The following is a 20,288-nucleotide window of genomic DNA, read 5'->3' as shown; positions in this document are numbered from 1 at the left end:
AGATTTCACCACAACACGGCCGAGCACTTCCACCAAGGTGTCTAAATATACAGGACTCACACTGCACTGAAGATTCAAGATGCACCAGTTCTGGAGTGCAGCAGTTAATTCTAATTAAACAGAATATTTTTAAATGAGTATTTTAGAGCTCATTTGTGTCCAATATATATTTTTACATATTTGTTGTGCATATCTGTGAAAAGAGCTGCTACAGCCTTTAGCTGTTTGCATATTCAGTGCATGTTTACAAATGATGGGGATTTGAATAAAAAAAAAATAATAATAATATTTTTTTAACTGTAATTGACATAAATAAACACCTCAGTTGCACCAAGCAACCTAGATTAAGCATATCTTTTTTTGACAGCACATATTGATAAAGTATACCAAACGTAAACATTAAGATATATTGCAATATGGATATTTTGGGTGTGGGTATGGTTGTTTTAGGAGAAAAGGGAGAGGAAGTTAAACAGGTAGCAGTGGATGGAGTATCTGATCCAAAGCATCACCACAGAGGGTCAAGTCTTATACTCACAGTGAAAGAGAGAGAGAGAGACTCTGACATTAAACCAACAGTTAGCCAAAACATTTACTCAGTTTCACCATTGTTTTTGTGTTTAACCATTCTCTCTCTCTCTCTCTCTCTCTCTCTCTCTCTCTCTCTCTCTCTCTCTCTCTCTCTCTCTCTCTCTCTCTCTCTCTCTCTGTAGAATATGAGTGATGCGATGGCGGTCCTCCATAAGCTGCAGACAGGGCTGGACGTGAATGTGAAGTTTACGGGGGTCCGTGTGTTTGAATACACTCCAGAGTGTATCGTCTTCGACCTGCTGGACATCCCACTCTACCATGGTTGGCTTGTTGACCCACAGGTGCGGAAACACACATACAGACACACACACACACAGACACACACACTCTTAACTGGACCACCCCCCCACACACACATACAAGGAGAGAGACACTACAATGGAACCAAAACAGAAGACAACAGTTAATAAACAGTAGCATAACTGTGTAGTGGGCACTGTACAGCAGGGCTGTAATGATTGGCCAACATGATGTTTGCACATAATGTTAATTTGGAAGATTATTTGCACTTTTATTTGTACTATTTTATGTATTAATGTTACAAATGTGTTTCCGAGAGCTATCAATCTAAAGTGTTATATTTGAGTTTTACCACTCCTCATTTGAGGTCAGCTGACTACCTGAATATACTGAATATAGACCAGGTTATTCCATCAATGGATTTTTTCTTCCCTGATGAACATGAACATATTCCAAGATAACAATGTCAGGATTCATGGGTCTGGAATTGTGAAAGAGTTCAGGATTCAGGGAGGATGAGATCATCATTTTCACACATGGATTGAGAGAGTTCACCACAGAGTCCAGATCTTAACCTCATTGAGAATCTTTGGGATGTGATGGAGAAGGCTTTGTGCAGTGGTCAGACTCTACCATCATCATTGCAACAGTGAATGCGTGCAGAAATCAAAGCTACCAAATATTAGTGTGTGTGAACTTTTTTTGGTGTCGACTTTTTTTGACCAGGCATTGTATATTATATTATAGCAGAGATTGAACAACAGGGTGACATTTAGGTGTGCAGACTTATGTAAGTGATGTATATTGGAACAGGAGCCACACCCACAGAAACAGAACAGTTCTACAAAATAATCTACAAAATACTAGACTACCAAAATAATCATTAGTTGCAGCCCTATTGTACAGAAAGCCTGAAGTTTGTTTACTGTTATTTTTCTCCTTTTCATCTAGCTGTTCATTCACTGGGCTTCTAATGAGCACATTAAGCCAGTTTTATTTGTACCCGTTGCTAACACAGATATGCAAATGCATACAAACAGCTTGTGTAGTCCCTGTACAGTATTAAATTGGACCCTCTAGAGCAGATAAACCTGAACCTATTGCCAGGCATCAACATAAAGCTGTGCAGCAGTGGACCTGTTTTCTCTGGTACGAAGATGCTGTATACAGTTCTTCTAGGATGAGTTGGTAGCCATTCTTACTAAAACTCTTGACACTGTGAATGCACATCCTAATGGCAATGGCAATGCTCAAAAATCTTGTAGAAAGTCTTCCATTAACAGTAGGGGTGTCACGATTCTCTAAATCCTCGATTCGATTTTATTTCCGATTTTAGGGTCACGATTCGATTCTCGATTTTCTTTTTTCTTTTTTTTTTACAGAAGAGCCTATGCCAGTTATAGATTAGTCAGTTATTGGTTTGATTCATCAAATTTACAATATCTTATTTCAAAAGGTGGGCTTGATATAAGTGATGCAAAGTGATACAAGTGATCTGTAATACACCACATTAGGCGCTAATGGTCAAATTTAAATAATTTAATTAAGATATATATGTAATGCCATCTAGTGGCTTTTTTTGGTAGCAGCAGTGTGCACTATTAAAACAGCAATGTGCAACATAAAATAAATAATAAAAAAAAATACAGGAACAGTCATGTACAAAATAATAGAACAATTAGAGCCTTAACAAACTGAACTCTATCCTACTATAACAGTTAAACATGAAAAATAAGACTTTAAGACTTTTTCAGTCCCTGAGAATGAGAAGTTTTTTTCTTTAATAAAGATATATTATTAACTTCATTTGAGAGAAAGATGCTCCTTAAGGTACGAAAACTATTAACATATTTGATGCTAGACAAAGCAACTGTTATTTTTATATTTTCAAGTTTCTCTTTAAGAAGATGAGAATGTCCACATTCTCTGGAGAAAGAGCTGCTCTTTGAGCTACAGTGTGCTGCGCCATTTGTGGGAGGGACCGTCGATCCTCTTTTTGACTTCGATTCTCGAGACCATGAAATAATTTTGATAGTTTTCTATAAAATATCGAAATCGTGACACCCCTAATTAACAGTAGAGACAGTTACTCCAAACAAAGCAAGATAAACTTTGTTTAACTCCATTTAAAAGAAACATATAGTGCTTGAGTGTTTCACTCCTGTTTATTAGTCTGATCTAATTATCTGTCAATCACACCAATTTCTCTCTCTCTCTCTCTCTCTGTCTGTAGATGGCTGATATAGTGAAGGCGGTGGGGAACTGCAGTTATAATCAGCTGGTGGAGAAGATAATCAGCTATAAACAGTCAGAGAGCAGCGAGCTGGCTGGAGAAGGTGTGTACAGTTCTTCATCCCTCCATCACTTCCTGCTCTTCCTCTTTTCAAACACCTTCTCGCATCTCACTCTCTTCTCCTGTCTCTTGTTTTTTTGTGTATACACTGATCAAGCATAACATTATGACCTTGTTTGTACTTGCTGATAAATGTGGATCAGATACAGCAGTGCTGGCATCACTTCTGCAGACCTTAGCGTCTGAGAACAGTCCACCAACAGTGTCCTTTGGGCAGCGTGTACTGTGTACTGTGCAGCAACAGATTCAGAGCTTTTGTCTCTATAATAAATAATAAAATATGTAGAGAAACAGATACAGAACTACAGTCTGTAATTATTATAGAACTACAGAGTGTCCTGTATGATCAGTGCTGATGAAATGGGTAATGTGTGTAGAAACAAGAAGTTTGTGTGTGTGCGCATGTGTGCGTGTGGTCCTCTCTTTCCCTTCCGGCTGAGTGTGTGTGTGCAGCTCTCACGCTCCTCATGTAGCCGCTGTGTGTGTGAACAAGAGTGTGTGTGTGTGTCAGAGAGAGAGAGAAAGAAAGAGAGGGAGAGAGAGAGAGATGTATTTCTATATTGTTTACGTTTTTTTCCTGGGGCTGAATTTTTCATGGCTCATGTTGCATCATTAATAAATAAATAACAGCATGTGAAGACTGCAGCACACTCACACACACTCTAGCATGTTCCTTCTGTTACTGTAGTTGTTTTTCAGTGCAGTGTAGTACTACTATAACCCATTTTCTAGTGCAGTACTACTGTAATCTGTATAACTATTTAACTCATCACCAGTGTGCAACAAGCCCTGTTTTTATTTATGAAGCATATCATGTTTCAGATCAGCAAAAAATTGAATTTTTTATTGGTAATTGACAGCATTGTATTAGGGTTACTGCTTGGTCTGTTGCAGTGATTTGTATTTTACCACAAGTGACTTTTATTTTTGACATTGTTTTCCATTTGTTAGTGACTTCTATTTTGAAATAGCCTGCTGCTAACCCCGGCTAGCACTGCTGGAGCAGCATTAGCATTAGCCGCTAAACGCTAGCACTTTCGGGTGGCATTTACTAGTGTTAGCAGTTAGCCGCTAATGCTAATGCTGCTGCACTCAGCCTTAGTGGAAATCTGGAAATCTAAGCTTACTGTAAAGAAACAGAAGTGCCTTATTTACCCAAATAAACGATTATCAGCAGAGAAATTTCATTTGACTTTAAAAGATTTTTTTTAAGAATTACAGTTTTTTTGTTTACTTAGCTTAGCTTTACTCAACTTAGTTAGTTACCATCCCACCACCATCACACAGCGGTGAGACCTGCGGAATAAGTAGTAAAACATGGCGAGACCCCTGTTCCTTACTAGTGTCGCATAATGCGCCTTATAATCTGGTAAACCTTATGTACGATAATTGACCAGAAAAAAAATTGAAGTTTATTGATAATGTGCCCTATAATCCAGTGTGCCTAAAGGCCAGTTACACTTCTGCGTCGTACCTACACTGTAGCTCGGCATGCACCTCTCTGGAAATGTAACTACGTGTCATGAAATGTGGAAAGTCGCAGCTGTGATTGCTCCATTGGGCCTCGCTTTCCCTTTCACACACTACCGCCATTGTGGTTTAAACAGCAGAGCGGCACAGCGCCGCTGATACGCGCACGCAGAAGTATAAACGTGCTGAGCTGCATAGCACACTCTCACTGGACACACGTAGACTGCGGCATAGGTTTCACACAAGTATAAATTGGCCTTTATAGGGCGAAAAATATGGTATATGTTTACACTAGTGACATTCATATCGGCAAATTCTGCTTGTTTGTTTGTTTTGTTTATATGAGTGACTTTTATTTTGGCAGGGTTTGTAGCAGAGCAGTTCCTCAACAGTACAGCCACCCAGCTGACCTATCACGGCCTGTGTGAGCTCACCTCCAGCGTGCAGGAGGGAGAGCTGTGCGTGTTCTTCAGAAACAACCACTTCAGCACCATGACCAAATTCAAGGTACACATACACACACAAACTCTCACATACACACACTCACACACACAAACACACACAAACACACTCACACACACAAACACACACTTACTGTACAGCTCACTGTAACCCTTGAAACAAATTGTCCAAATGTTCACCTGCTCATCAGTAACTGCCTCTTCACTTCTCATAAATCTCTACACTAGTTGTTTTTTTGAGGATATAATTGCATTCAGCCGACCATTAGCCTGACAATTTTTTGGCAATTTTAACCCGATAATAGGCCTGTCGCGATAACTAATATCGACTTATCGTACGATCATTTTTGATCAGATAGACCCTTGTTTTTGAGCTAATTTGTGTTTTATAGCATATACATGTATGATCAGAAAAAAGAATATGCAAGTGTCTGTGTCCATTTAAAAAAAAAAAAAGTTGAATTAATGTAAATGTTACTTTAATCTATATGTTGGTACTTTTTGTTGTTTAATATTTAGTGAGTCCCAGGGTGGTTGTACTTTATTTGTTTTAATAATTTAGGATATTAAAATATTTTTATATTGGAAGCCAAATGTCTGCTCTTAATAATAAAAAGTTAGTTTTACTGTAAAATGGAGTAATAGTATTATTATGCTAGTATATCATTACTGTGGCACATTGTCTTAAAGCTCTAAAAAAGCTTTTTCTCTAGTGCCCCTGTAAAATGACAATATTATCGTTTATCGCAATAATTTCTATGACAATATATCGTCCTGAAAATGTTGTTATCGTGACAGGCCTACCCGATGATATAACTCAGGTCACCTGTCCGTGGTTTTAATGTTCTGGCTGATCAGTGTAAAGAGTGTATTTTGAAAGCTTTAAAGGTGAAATGTTGTGCAGTGATGCCCTCTAGTGGCTAAAAGCATACATGTACAGATTTGTACTGAAAGTACCATAGTAAATCAGAAATAATAAAACCACTAACAGAGGCCTTTACCAGTTCATTTAATTCATGCACAGCTGCATTAATGAAAGTGCTCTACACAGAATGGCTAATGCTTCTGTCTGTGAGGAAATTGCTTAGATGTGAGTCAGGATGCAGAGTGTGTTTATAGAACTGCTGCACTTCAACACTCTATGTTAAACATTTGTGGACAGCCCTTCTAATAAATGCATTCAGCTACTTTAAAGCCTCTGAGAAGCTAAATGTGAGTTTTGCTTCTAATTGGGTTCATTTTTCTCATCTGGTCTAAATTTTAAGAAATCTCTTCAGTATTTTAGTATCAATCTCCTATAGATCTAAAATGAGAGAACCTAACAGTGGGTCAGGCTGTCATCAGCAGATCCCTGACCAATCACATGGCTAATAACATAGCTCCACCCCTCTTTGAGCCTGAGCAACCAACCGGAGAGTTGGTGAGCTGACTGTTTTGCAACCGTATTAATGAGCTAAGTTGCAAGCTATTGAAAGTTATGCTTCTTTTTCTCAAGCCTGTGTAGGTTACCATGGTAATATAAACAAATGTTCATTTATTAGTGAAAGATGAAAGTCATGCACTTTCATTAGAATATTAAGACCACGCCTATTTAACCTCTGCCGAACACTTCACATAACACCGGAGTTTGTGTGTATAAATGCTAAATATTATGCAAATGTTTTCCCAGGGGATTTATGGTACACCCATTGGTGACACAGATATGGAAATGCACACAGACAGCTTGTCTAGTCATTGATGCTTAGTTGTCACTGAAATCAGTCAAATCCTCACAGCAGTTCACTAGTATTTTGTAGAAGCTTTCTGTGGAGAGTTACTCCAACAAAAGCAGGACAAACATTTAAAATTTAATATGCTTAATAAGCTGTTATAACATGTGATACTTAATGTCTAACTAAATATTAATGTCGTTGCGTTCACTCATAAACCTTGTGTCTCAAAAATTGCATCTTTACAGAAGGAGGAAAACATTTTCTAAACTTTCAATGGAAGTCAGTGTAAAAATATTAAAACCTTTATGATTTAGGAGCATTCCTATTGGTCCATTCATTATAAAATTCTGATACAATATCTAACACACACTCTCTCTTTCTGTTACAGGGCCAGCTGTACCTGCTGGTGACGGATCAGGGCTTCCTGACGGAGGAGAAGGTGGTGTGGGAGAGTTTGCATAATGTCGATGGAGACGGGAACTTCTGCGACTCAGAGTTTCGGCTGAGGCCGCCGTCCGACCCGGAGAGCGTGTACCGCGGGCAGCAGGATCAGATCGACCAGGTCAGAACCACTGTCCCCTGTTCACAGCCCTGCAGCTCAGTTCAGGAACAGTGCTGTAGTTTGTTGTTTTCCATTGTTTGAATAAAACTAAACATTCATTTCAACAGAGTAAATTCAGCACAATCTCCAGACTGAATCTCTGATCTGTATTATAATATCTCAGGACAGTTCCGTTTTTTTTTGTTTTTTTTTTTTAAATGAGAATATTGTAACGTGCTGAGTTACTGAGTTTAACAGGAAGCTGAGAAGAAGCAAAATAAAGTGTAGCTGAAAACACGCCATCAGCTGTGCGATGCACGCAAGTGTGAGAAAGTGTGAGTGTATGTGTGTGACACAGTAAGAGAGAGAGCGAGCACGAGAGATGGAGAAAGAGTGTGAGAGAGCGACTTGAATAATTAATGTTAAAAGCTTAATTTCTCCCTCCCTCTATCCATATATCCATACCTCCTTGACTCCATGTTTCTTTCTCTCCATCCCTCTCTCTCTGAGTGTTTAGATGCATGAAAGCCTTTCTGTAGAACCAAACTAACCCACGTGATGCCTTTCACACTCATGCACTCTCGTGACTGCCAGAAGCTCTCTCCCTCTCCCTCTCTCTTTCTCTCACTCCCAACTGCTCTTTCATTCTTTGTAAATATTCAATAATAGATTATATTTTTTTCTGTGCTTTGAAGGCTGGAGGCTATGCAGTCGACCAATCGCATTTAAGTTAGTTATTACATTACTTATTACATTACATTACATTGTATTTAGCAGACGCTTTTGTCCAAAGTGACTTTTACAAATGATGAGGTACATAAGAAGTAGAGGATATAATAGTCCACCAGGGCAAAAAGTTCTAGGCAAAAAGCTTTAGCAGGTCCTGAAAGAGGCCAGAAGTGTAATATTGGGAGAAAGGAGGAGGGTAAGCAGGAAATGAGGTTAGAAGAAGTTAGTTATTTAGTTAGTTAGAGGTTTTAGGAGAGTAAGTGCTATTTTAAGAGCTCAGTCTTTAGAAGTTTTTTTAAAGGTAGTGAGGAACGCTCCTGATCTGGTAGCAGTAGAGTTTATTTCACTATTGGGAAACTATGTATGTCTGGACTGCTTTGTGCAAATGTTAGGAAAGGCTACGTGGCTACTCAGTGAGTGGTTGGGTGACAAGTGACTGTTGGTTTTGGCTGGTTAAAGACCAGAAGTGCTGCTGTATTCTGGATCATCTGTAGTGGTTTTACTACACAGGTCAGGAGGCCCGTTAACATTGCATTGCGATAGTCAAGGCGAAACCACAGCTTGTACCAAGAGTTCAGTGGCCTGTTGCGTTAGAAACGGTCAAATTTGTCTAAGCAACTGAGGCAACATGGTGTAGCTGGTGTAACAAGAATAACTGATCATCAGTCATAACACTCCAGTTCCTAGCAAGCTTTGTCAGGGACAGCGAGCCGATGGTAATGGTGAAGTTGTGTTGTTGGATTTATTGTTTTGCTGGAAGAACCAGTAGTTCAGTCATGGATAGATTTAGCATCTAGCGTAAAACTAACACATACTTTCAGGAAAAAAAAAACATCATACCGAACGTAGAACGTGGTGGTAGTGTGATGGTCTGGGGCTACTTTGCTGCTTCAGGTTTGGACAACTTGCTGTAATAGATGAAAACAGGAATTCTGCTGTTTACCAGACAATCCTGAAGGAGAATGTCGGGCCATCTGTTTGTGACTCAAGCTCAGGCGTACTTGGGTTCTGCAGCAGGACAATGATCCAAAGCACACAAACAAGCCCACCTCTGAATGGCTTAAAAAAACTCACTGGTTTAGTCAAAGTCTGATTGAGAAGCTGTGGCCTGATTTTAAACAGGACTTTTATGCTGAAAACCCTCCAATGTGTCTGAATTATAACAATTCTGTAAAGAAGAGTGGACCAAAATTCCTCCACAGAGATGTGAAAGACTCCAGTTATCAGTAAAGCTTGATTGCAGTTGCTGCACAACCGAGTTATTAGATTTAGGGGTAAACACTTTTTCACACAGCGCTAGATTGGTTTGGATATGTTTTAATGAATAAAATTATCATTTAAAAAGTGCAATTTATATTTTTACTCCGTTTGTTTGATAATCTGAAAAAATATCAGTATGACAAAAAAAAAAGAAGTCTGTAGGAGGGCAAATACTTGTTTTACTCCACTGTAATACTCTACTATAATACTTGTTATTATGATTTGAAGTTACCCTGTATTAATTACTGCTGCCCCAGAGTAATGATAAGTGGTGTACGCATTATGTATATAGGGACTTAACTCACACAATATTGTTATTCTAAAATGATGATAAATATAAAATGTTAATACGTCATGAATTCACTCTAATACAACCTAATATTATAATATGTATGAAATTGTTTGTTTAATATTATATTTCACACAATTGTATATCATGACCTCTGAATACCTGGTTAAAAAGTGTCTTTGTGTTTATTAAACTTAAAATAATCTGCCAGCGACACAGTGAGCACTGATCAAACTGAAAAGACTGCAGCCGGTCTGATGTGTTTTAATCTTTAACAAAAATTATAAAATTGAACATAATGTTGGGTCATTTGCCAGTTTAACGTGAACATTACCTTTGTGATTTTAGATCCATACAATTCTGATGCTGTTCTTTCCCACAGTATGATCACTTTAACTGCCTCAGAGTTTATATAACATGATGTAACTCCTGTTATAGCTCCTTCTGCAGAGCCGTTGTGTAAGCTCAGTAAAGAGTGTGTATCTAGGCCATAAATGAGTGTGAAGTGTGTAGTGTGTATCTGTTGTGTGATGTAATCTATGGGATGGTTTATGCTGGGAGCTGATGTGTTCTGTACGTTGCTTTCTATATGTGGACTCTATTTTGGAATGGCAGTTCATACTGACCCAAATAGTTCTGTTTATTACATATGGATATATGCGCCAAAGTTACACATACACTGTTAATCTGGAAAGTTTAACACATTCTTTTTTTACGCAAATGAATCGTGTTTGCCAGGCACTACAGTTGTCTCTTCTCTCCAAGAATACAGGGACGAAAACTTTTTAAAATCACAAAATAGGGTTAATTATGGTAAATTACTAAAAGTTGTTTTGAATAATACAATTACTTTTAATAATGAATTTTTAAAAAGATGTTAAATCGAGAATGACAACAGCAACTGATGTGATTATTCTGAATGAATGTTTAAATTTCATTGTGTGTGTGTGTGTGTACTGCAGGACTACCTGATGGCTCTGTCACTGCAGCAGGAGCAGCAGGCCTCTGAGCTGGGCTGGGAGCAGCTCCCGGAGGGGATCAGTGATCTGGAGCTGGCTAAGAAGCTGCAGGAGGAGGAGGACCGCAGAGCTTCACAGTTCTACCAGGAGCAGGAGCAGGAGCAGGCTCAAGCAGCCGCAGCCGCACAGGCCCAGGCACAGGTACAGATCAGCTCCCTCAGACACAGTGAACACAGTGTTTAAGAACTCCAGCAGCACTGCTGTATCTGCACTTACTGTACCACCAGCACAACACACACTAACACCTCATACACCACCACCATACTAATCAGTGCTAATCACTGCAGTTCTGTGGGTTCTGAGTAGTGCTGGATGATATGGCCAAAATTTATATTGCAATATATTCCTTAATTTTGATCGATACAATATAAATTCGATATTGTTATAAATACTTTTAAGGCCTTAGAAAAACTGCTAAGAATCCCTGCAATGGAAAAAATCTGTACTTACTACTGTCTAAAATTTTAATTTAAGTATTTAAAGCCTCCTCTCACAAAAACTATATAACCTATATACCTAATTAACAATAAAAATAATGTTAAATTACAACAGAGGCAGAAATTCTTATTATCTGCTGCAATCAGGACAAAGAATACAAGAAGCATTCATATACATAAAAGAAATATCATATCCCTGTCAAATAAACAAACCTATAGGCTTTATCAACTATAAATAACTAGATTAGATACAATATAAACTACAAAAGCGCTTCAGCCAGAATAAGGAAAATATTGTGTGTAGTGATTTGATGTATTACCGCTGCTGGTCGGCTTCACTCTCCGGCACAATTTGGAGGAAGCTGAAGTCTGAAGTTCATCAGACTTTAGATGCGGAGCCAGGCTACGTGCCTGTGTGATTGTCATCACGCCCGGGTACAGAGGCTGATTGTGTTCAGCTCTGCAGTACACAGACAGCAGTAAAACTGCCTGTTCGTTACAGATTTTGTAAATAATACATATCTATATACCACAAAAATGATATCACCGTTATTGAAGCATTTTTTATTGCAATAAATACAGATATCGGATTATTGTCCAGGCCTAGTTGTGAGCATTGAAGAACAGGGTGAAAGGAGGAGAATAATAAAGTACGCAGAGAAACAGATACAGAACTACAGTCTGTAATTAGTATAGAACTACAGAGTGTCCTATATGATCAGTGGAGCTGATGAGATGGATAATGGGGGCAGAAACAAGGTGGTGATTGTATTTTTGTCATTCACACCTTTTATCTCACACTTATAAATATCTTTCTCCATCTGTCCTGCAGGGTCAGCAGCAGGCAGCAGGGGGCGTTCAGGCTGACGGAGCGTCCGGAGGATCGGCAGCAGCAGTGGCGGCCGGCGCCTCGGCCGGGGGGACAGCTGCCTCCCCGAGCCCAGGCAAGCAGCCCTCGACGGGGGAGCGCAAGGCCAAGAAAGAGGCCAAGGACAAAGATAAGTGCGTCCTGTTGTAACAGCGGTGGAGCTGCTCACTGTCTCTGCTGAAGGAAACGAGCGGGAGGAGCGACTGACATTTCAAAACTGACTCGGTCCGGGACGACCAGACAGTGCGGCCAGAGGAAGATGGACGACAGGAGAAGAGGATGCGCTGTTCCTAAGCCACCGGTGCCTGACTTTCTCTGCCCTCCGTGCTCTGAACACACACAGACGAGCAGCTGAGGGCGGCTGAGTGAAATAAACACTCGCTCTGCGTATTTCCTACAGCTGACCCAACCTACTTCCGCACAGTGCTCCACGCTGTGGGGTGACCTCAACATTTGGAAGGGTTGATTTTATAGCAAAAGCAGAAAAATATAGAAACACTACCAGAGGGAGAAAAAGATAATGGCGCCTGTTTTTGTTTTTTTCTTTTTTTTCTTTTCCTCGTTTTCGATTTCCGTTATCGTTGTTTATAAGCTATTTTATACCAACACATTTACACTTCACTTATAGAGAAAGGCTATAGACTGAGGTTGAGGTGTGTTATTGGTTCATTTCTGAGGCAGGATGTTAATATAGTAAAGGCCAGACTCGGGCCTGTAGTGACAGGTAGCAGGTTTTGGGTTTGTTTGGGTCTTCATCTGATCTTTTATAACAGTAAAACTGTTGCCATACGCACCACACCACTGGCTATCCAAGTCGTCGTGCCACGAGAGACTGATTGATTAAAGATTTATACAATATGTCCATAAGTTTGTAGACAACTGAATTAAAGCCATTAAAGGGAGTTAAAAGGCACTAGAGGTGGGCGATATATTAATATTTGTGTCATGATACAAATATCAGTATCATTTCAGTCAACACCATTCCACTGCTTGAAACTGGGGGATTTATACCACTCTAGCTGGCAATGGCATTAGGCACCGTGACATTATTTAACGTTATTTATGATCATGTGTGCACTAAGCCTGCAACTAATAATTGCTGTGGTAGTCCACTAATCTGGTGATTATTTTTTCCATACTTTCCATTGTTAAAAATGAAAATGAAACCCACCCAGATAATTGAAAATGGAAAATGCCAGTCTTTAGTGAGTAAATGTGTGATCTTTTGTGTTTGGACACTTTTGGAGACACAGGCTGAGTCCAGTGTTTAACTGTGTGCTGTTCCATGTAACGATTAGTTGCCAAAAGTATATATTTTTTAGTCGACATTGTCGATTATATCAACTAATCGTTGCAACCCCAATAGTTTTCATTGGCAGTGGATTTCAAGGCTTGGAGTAAGGGAATAAAAATCATTTAGAAAAAAATGTCTGCATACTTATGGACCTATTCATATTTTAAAGGGATTTTTTGCCATTTGGGAATTCCAATTTTTGCCTAAACTCTTACAAATTTTCAGTCTCAGTCGAGTTCAGATTGCCTTACAGTGAAATCTCTGCCCATATTCTCTCTGAATTTGTTACCAGACCGTATAGTGTTACAGTGCAGCTTACCCAAGCGTTTATTGTTTGCCAACTATATTCTGCACCAATGCTGAGTCATAGTCGTCATAGTCGTAGATCATTTCATATATGATATTTAAGAGCTCTCCTCTTTTTATCGCCACATTTCTTTTAATCTGAATCGATCAGATTACGACGTCAATAAGTAGCTGCCGCTGACTGAAGCTACCAGACCCACCCTGCCCCCAAAACTTGATCATTTATTACGCGTCACACACACTTGATGTTATTTTGGTTGGATTTTATGATGTATAACTTTATTATTTGAGTATTATTTTCTTTATTTGTTTGTGCCACAGAGCTTCTGCCGTTTCTGTTCACTCGAATTGTACTCTGTGTGTAAATACATGTACCCTACAGTGCACACGCTCGAGCGGAACTCACCCCCCCCCCCATCCCCCATCCCCATCTGTGCTACTGCCTTCTCCTGAGGAACAGACCGTTTGTTTTATATCGATACATTCCAGCAGAATGCCTTGAGTGGAGCGCCGTATGGAGGCTCAGACCCGCGCTCGCTTCCTCTCCGCTCGGCTAGAGGGCGCTGTGTGTCTGAGTGCGAGTGCGAGTTTGCGCTTCATTAATGCGAAGTTAGGGTCACTCCAACACTTGGAGTGTGTGTGTAGGAGTGTGTGTAAGTGTTTTACACACAGTAGAAGGGATGGTTCTCAGTCCCAGTCTTGTTGACTTTAAGTTCTGCACGTTTTTGTTTTTTTTGTTTTGTTTTTTGCTCAGACACACCAGTTTCAGCTCTTATCTCTCAATTTACCAGCAATGAAGAATAACTAAGATAAAGGGAATTATCAAACCTGAAATACCTATCACAATACAGAGGCTATAATTAAATATATCGCAATAGTGAAAACGGTATAGGTGATATATTGCTACTGTTTCAGTCAAATTGTAGGCAAATCACATAGTATAAAAACACACAGCATTCAAATAAGAAAGAGAGAAGTTGACTTTTATTCTAGTGAGCGAGGTTTAAATACAACATTAAATTAATGAGTATCTAATGCCAGTCTTTACATCTAAACTATTGATATATATATATATATATATTAATACTGTGCTTTTAAAAAATTAAACAGTATTGCAAAACATGATATCACAATACTTTGATTTATCAATATATTTTTAGACCCCTAATTAGTTAACATCAGTAATCCTATTTAAGACATTTTCAGGCTCTGTCCTCATAACACAAACTCCTATAAAGATGAATAAATTAAATTTTATTCATCATATTTTTAAGGGAAAAAATATTTGAAAGCAAATTGACTTTTAATGCTGTTTTGTATTACAGCTGTCAAAGCACAATAAGCTTCATCAGAATGTATATTTTTTTATTTCCATTACTTGGAGTGCAGTAATTTCAATTACTGTCGTCCTCAGAGAGTGGCAGGCTTCCCCTCAAAGCTGGCCCTGGCACTGGGCACAGTGACCTTATACATGTGGATGTTCCATAGCGTCCTATTTAATTGGCAATGGTTTTTAAGGCTTAATGAGCTTTGTAGCCTCTTGCTCTCATTCATACACTTTGTAGGTTGTTTTTACTCCTCTCTGTTGCTTATGTTTTTATTATTCGATAATTCGATTGGTGAAGCTAAATATAGGAGAAACTATTTAAAGAAAAATAAATAATATGAAACAGTTATTACATTTTCTGGTACACCCTTTTAAGAAAGTCACATGATGCTCAGTGTTGAAACTGGTGTGTTTAAGTGGGAGAATACAAAATAATACAAAAACCTGCAGCACATGTGTCTCCAGGACTGGGACTCTGAGCCCGTGCCGTAGAGAGATGTACCTACTTGACGTGGGCTGGAGTTGTCTTATAGGGGCCCTCAGTGGCCCAAACTCTCTGTATATAAATAAGCCTTACAACATTTACAATAACTTTTATACAAGCAGAAAAAAAGACGTAGACGTGAGAGACGAGACGGAGACAATCTGAAGACTTTCCCACAGACAGAACCACTCAGGCCTTCCGAGAAGGACCGCATCCTGGAGTGTCTTGCTGATAGTAAAAGCTGCCTTGGTAAAGAGTGAGGGTAACCACGAGGGTTAAAATAAACAGGGTTCAAATTCAGTAACAAAAATCCATCCCTCTAACCGGGGTTTCAGTAAAAAGGGGGTACAGGTGAGATACGGCGTTAATGGAGTCGTTGAAGCGTTTTTTCTGCCTCGCCATATTAGCTTTAGCTTAAGTTTTACACACAAGGCAGTTTACAAGCACCTAAACAGGTCAGCCATACATCATGGTGGCTCGTCGCTGCGAGAGAAACCAGGGCTTCATCCCGTCTGACTGAACAGATCAGACTAAATTAAACACTACAGAAGCTGTGTCCTCTACATCACCAAACTTTCAGAGATCACCCATATTAAATCATCCACACCACACTGACCAGCAGCTTCATTAATCCCACCACTGTTCATTATACATCAGCTCAACCAACACAGACTGTAGTCCTGTATCTCTTTCTCTACATACTTTATTATTATCCTCCTTCACCCTGTTCTTCTATTTTTATTTATTTATGTTACACCCTCATCACTAGTGATGCTCTAACACATCAGGAAGGTGAAGACTAGCTCATGCCTCCTGCAAAACATGTGAAGTCAGACTCCACCTCTTTTTGAACTGCTGCTGATGATGCAGCATTGCAGAGTAGCATCACAGCGCACTCGGAGAAAAGCGCAGAAACTCGGTTCTGATACATCAGCTCACAGATGCCTTATGCTGATCCACATCACCCTTACGAGTGATGTGGAAAGGCAGCACCATCTACCCACCCAGAGAGAGAGCAAAGCAAATTGTGCTCTCTCAGGGATCCAGCAGCTGATGGCAAACTGCATGACTGGGATTTTTTAATGTTCAGGGCCCCATAGGAGAGAAACAGAGAGAAACAGATACAGGACTACAGTCTGTTATTATAGAAATATGATCAGTGGAGCTGAAAACGCTGGTAATGGGTTTAAAAACAAGGCGGTGGTGATAATTTTCTGATGTGACTGATTAAGCCATTAAAATGGCTTAAAACACTACCTTTTCAGACACCGCTACAAAAATAGTAGAACTGCATTAGTAGTGCACTACAATAGTAAGTAGGACACAGCTTCAGACCCAGCTATGGACTTTCCCAGCGTGCGTGCGCACACACATTTACACAAAACACTGCATTTTGTTGCCAGTTCAGTCCATTAGCTTTGCCATTTGCATTGATCACCAACAACAGCTCCCTCAGATACACCCCCTTCTGTTTGTTACTTGTGCTTGAGCTGAAATCTTTGCTCCTGAATTTTGTGTTCATTACAGATTTACTGTTTTGTGTGGAATGTCACTAAGGGCATATTTAAACAGGGGCTGGTACTGGTTAGTTTGTTGCTGTTAAGTTGGGTGAACACTGTAACATAAGGGTGCCCTCGACTGTTTTAGTCATTGTAATTGGTTCTGCACTGTTACTGTTATGTGGATGGGATGCACTACTAAGGAGCAAAAATACCTCATTTTCTACACGATTAGACCGAGTGCCAGAGTGATTGTGTTTGTTTGGAAACCCCCAGAAATAAAAGAAAGCAGAATAATGAAAAGAACCAGGATGGAACCATCACTACTTTTCTGAACACCATAAGATTTCATGGGATTTACAGGGCTAAAGTCAAAATCGTACAAGGAATAAAGAAGAGAACACACACTACCGATGGTCAGAATGCTGCCAGTACGCTGCAGTCTTATTTTGTTTGTTTGGTTTTTTTATTTTTGTTTGTTTATTGGTCCCCTGCTCAGATTTGATTATGTAAATTAACTGTTTATTACATTTACAATACCAGTCAAAGTTTGGACACACCTTAAATTTAGTGTTTTTTCATTATTTAAAAAAAATTCTGCATTGTAGATTAATACTAAAGTCATCCAAACTATGAAGAAAAACATGGATTTTTTTAGTAAACAATTCTTTTTAGATTCTTCAAAGTAGCACCTCTTCATAAGATTAGACAGTTTTACACACCTGGGCTGGATTTTCTCAGTCAGGTTTATGAGGTAGAGTCACCTGGAATTCAGGCTTTCACAGCTGTGCTGAACTCTAGAGTTAATTACTTGAATTTCTTGACTGGATTTTCTTAATATGTTAGAGCATCAGTTACAGTAAAGTAATGAAGAGGTAGAGTTACAGGTATACAGTGAATAGTGAATATTTGAGTAATGTTCGAATCCAGATTATGAGAAGCAACAACTACTCAACTAAGTAAAGAAAAGTTCAGTCAAATCCAAAACATTTCAAGAAATTAAAACAAAAAAAGAGTATCCTCAAGTGCAGTCACTGCAAAGACCATTATGATGAATGATGAAACTGGCTCTCATCAGTACTGCCCCAGGAAAAGAAGAGCAAGAGTTCCCTCTGTTGCACAGGATAAGTTTATCAGAGTTACCAGCCTCAAAAACCACAATAAAACAGCTCCCCAGATAAGAGCAGCTTAATTCTTTACAGAGTATTTTGGTTTGTTTAACATGTTTAAGTTACTACATCATTCTGTATGTGTTTCCTCATAGTCTGAATGACTTCAGATTCATTTACAGTGTAGAAAAATAAAAATAACATTGAATAAGGGTGTCCAAACTTGTGACTGGTACTGTATGTATCTCACTGACTGAACGATTGCTATGTCATTAAAGGATGTTCCTCCTCCCTTATGATCAGCCAAGAAAACTAACCCACAGTCAGCTCTAGTTAATATAGTCACAGTGCATCATAAACTACAGATTTAAAAATAGTCTGGACACAGCCTATAAGAAAAGGGGCAGCATGCTGCTCTGTAAGTATGTTATAAAGCAGATGGATAGGGCTTATGCTGCCTTTAAGTCATGTCAGTAGAAGAGGTGGGAATCAGAAAGGATCTCAATGATACTTAATGATACATTACCCACGATAACAGTGATATATTGAGTATCACAGTATGACATCACAATACAATTCTACAATACTGCACAGCATCTGTGTCACTGAAGAGGATTAAATACTCCTAAATAATCAAACACCAAAAATTTTGCATTTATTTTTTAGTTCACAGAATTTAACAACCAATATTCTTCAGCGCAGGTTTAACCTATTCAATAGATTATAGCGCCACCATGTGGAGTAATGACGCAGTAACTTTAGTAAGTCTAATTGGAGACGTGAGTCTCTGCAGCTCGTGGTAGTAGGCGTGTCGAAAGGTGTGGGCGTGTCGAAAGGTGGTCGTCTATTGGTCTATTGGAGCTGACGTGTCAGCGTGGCCTCATTTTGGAGTTGGCAACCATGCGCTCCCAGTGGATTTATTTACACTGAGAAAGGAGTTTGATAAACATAGAAACAAGAATATTCACAACTCCACCCATTTTTACCCGATTTACTCACGGTTTGATTTGTTACAAACAGCAGAGGTGTAGTAATGATTCAGGACGCTGTCACACTTTACAAATACCTGCTTTCATGCTGAAATACTTTATATTAAGCTCTTTAACAAAGACAGACATATGGTATGGCATATTACCAAGTGCATACATTTTATATATATATATATATATATATATATATATATATATATATATATATATATATATATATATATATATATACAGCGTCCTGAATCATTACTACACCTCTGCTGTTTGTAACAAATCAAACCGTGAGTAAATCGGGTAAAAATGGGTGGAGTTGTGATTATTATAAGTGTATTTAAACCTTTTCGGCAGTAAAGTTTTGACACGCCCACTCTATTGCGTACACCACTATTCGACACGCCCACATCACTCGACACGCCCACACCTTCGACACGCCCACACCTTTCGACACGCCCACTACTCCGGTCTGCAGAGACCTATACTTGTCTAATTGGGGAAGAGTCATACGCTATGTTCACATTACACATATGATCTAAGCAAAAAATCGGATTTGAGCAATGCGGCTTGTAATATGAACGTAGCTGATGATTTTATGGTTTGAGCGTTCAAATTCATGTCGCATGTCCACGGATCGAATACGTATCTGATTCAGGACCACATATGGAAGTAGCTCAGATCTGATTTGAGAAATTCGGATTTGGCACGTTCATACAGCCATGAAAAAATCTGATTTGAATCACTTAAGCCTGGTAATGTGAACGTAGCCTTAAGGAGTGCCTCTTCAACTACAAAATAAGCTGACTTTATCACCTTTATATATGTGGGATCTGATTCTACAAACATCTAATTTCTACTAAAATTATTATAAATATTAGATGATAATGAACAAGTACGAATGGGCTATATATTATATTAACTATTTCATTAAAATTTGTAATTAAAAACTAAACACTAAGAATACTATAAAAATGCATTTTATTGGTTTAAAAGAAGAAAAGGCTACTCTAAAATCTGCATTTAACGAGAACATTTATCCTCAAAAAGTAGTGAGCACTTTTACTACTACTGCTGTGTTTTCTTTCTGGATTAAACCACATTCTCCAAGGCCTTTTTCCATTTTTTTCCCAAAACTCACTTGATCAGAAATCACACTGAATTTACGAGCTCCACCATCATGAGCAGGATCTTCTGGAGAGGACTTGAAGGCAGCGTATATACACAGAAACTCAGAGTCGATAGTAGCAGTGCCCAGTTTTGGTCCTGGAGATCCGATGATACAACACTCCTGCCTCTAAAGCTGTGTTTAGTTACAA

The 20,288-nt window shown here is 39.0% G+C and overlaps 1 protein-coding gene across 1 annotated transcript in view; it reads left to right on the top strand.

The window, feature by feature from the left end:
- Positions 1 to 17,186, top strand: part of mindy2 (MINDY lysine 48 deubiquitinase 2) — a 62,831-nt gene extending 45,645 nt beyond the window's left edge. Inside the window, exons 4-9 of the mRNA XM_022664128.2 lie at positions 714 to 872; positions 3,065 to 3,167; positions 5,019 to 5,161; positions 7,216 to 7,389; positions 10,609 to 10,806; positions 11,935 to 17,186. Of these exons, the coding sequence (XP_022519849.2) occupies positions 714 to 872; positions 3,065 to 3,167; positions 5,019 to 5,161; positions 7,216 to 7,389; positions 10,609 to 10,806; positions 11,935 to 12,120 (963 nt within the window). The 3' untranslated portion in view covers positions 12,121 to 17,186. The remainder of the gene's footprint in view (positions 1 to 713; positions 873 to 3,064; positions 3,168 to 5,018; positions 5,162 to 7,215; positions 7,390 to 10,608; positions 10,807 to 11,934) is intronic.
- Positions 17,187 to 20,288: the final 3,102 nt, after the last annotated feature.

This window comes from Astyanax mexicanus, chromosome 23 (genome assembly GCF_023375975.1).
Source record: "Astyanax mexicanus isolate ESR-SI-001 chromosome 23, AstMex3_surface, whole genome shotgun sequence".
Lineage (NCBI taxonomy): Eukaryota > Metazoa > Chordata > Actinopteri > Characiformes > Acestrorhamphidae > Astyanax > Astyanax mexicanus.
Note: the sequence above shows the minus strand (reverse complement) of the source record. Positions and strands in the feature narration are given on the sequence as shown.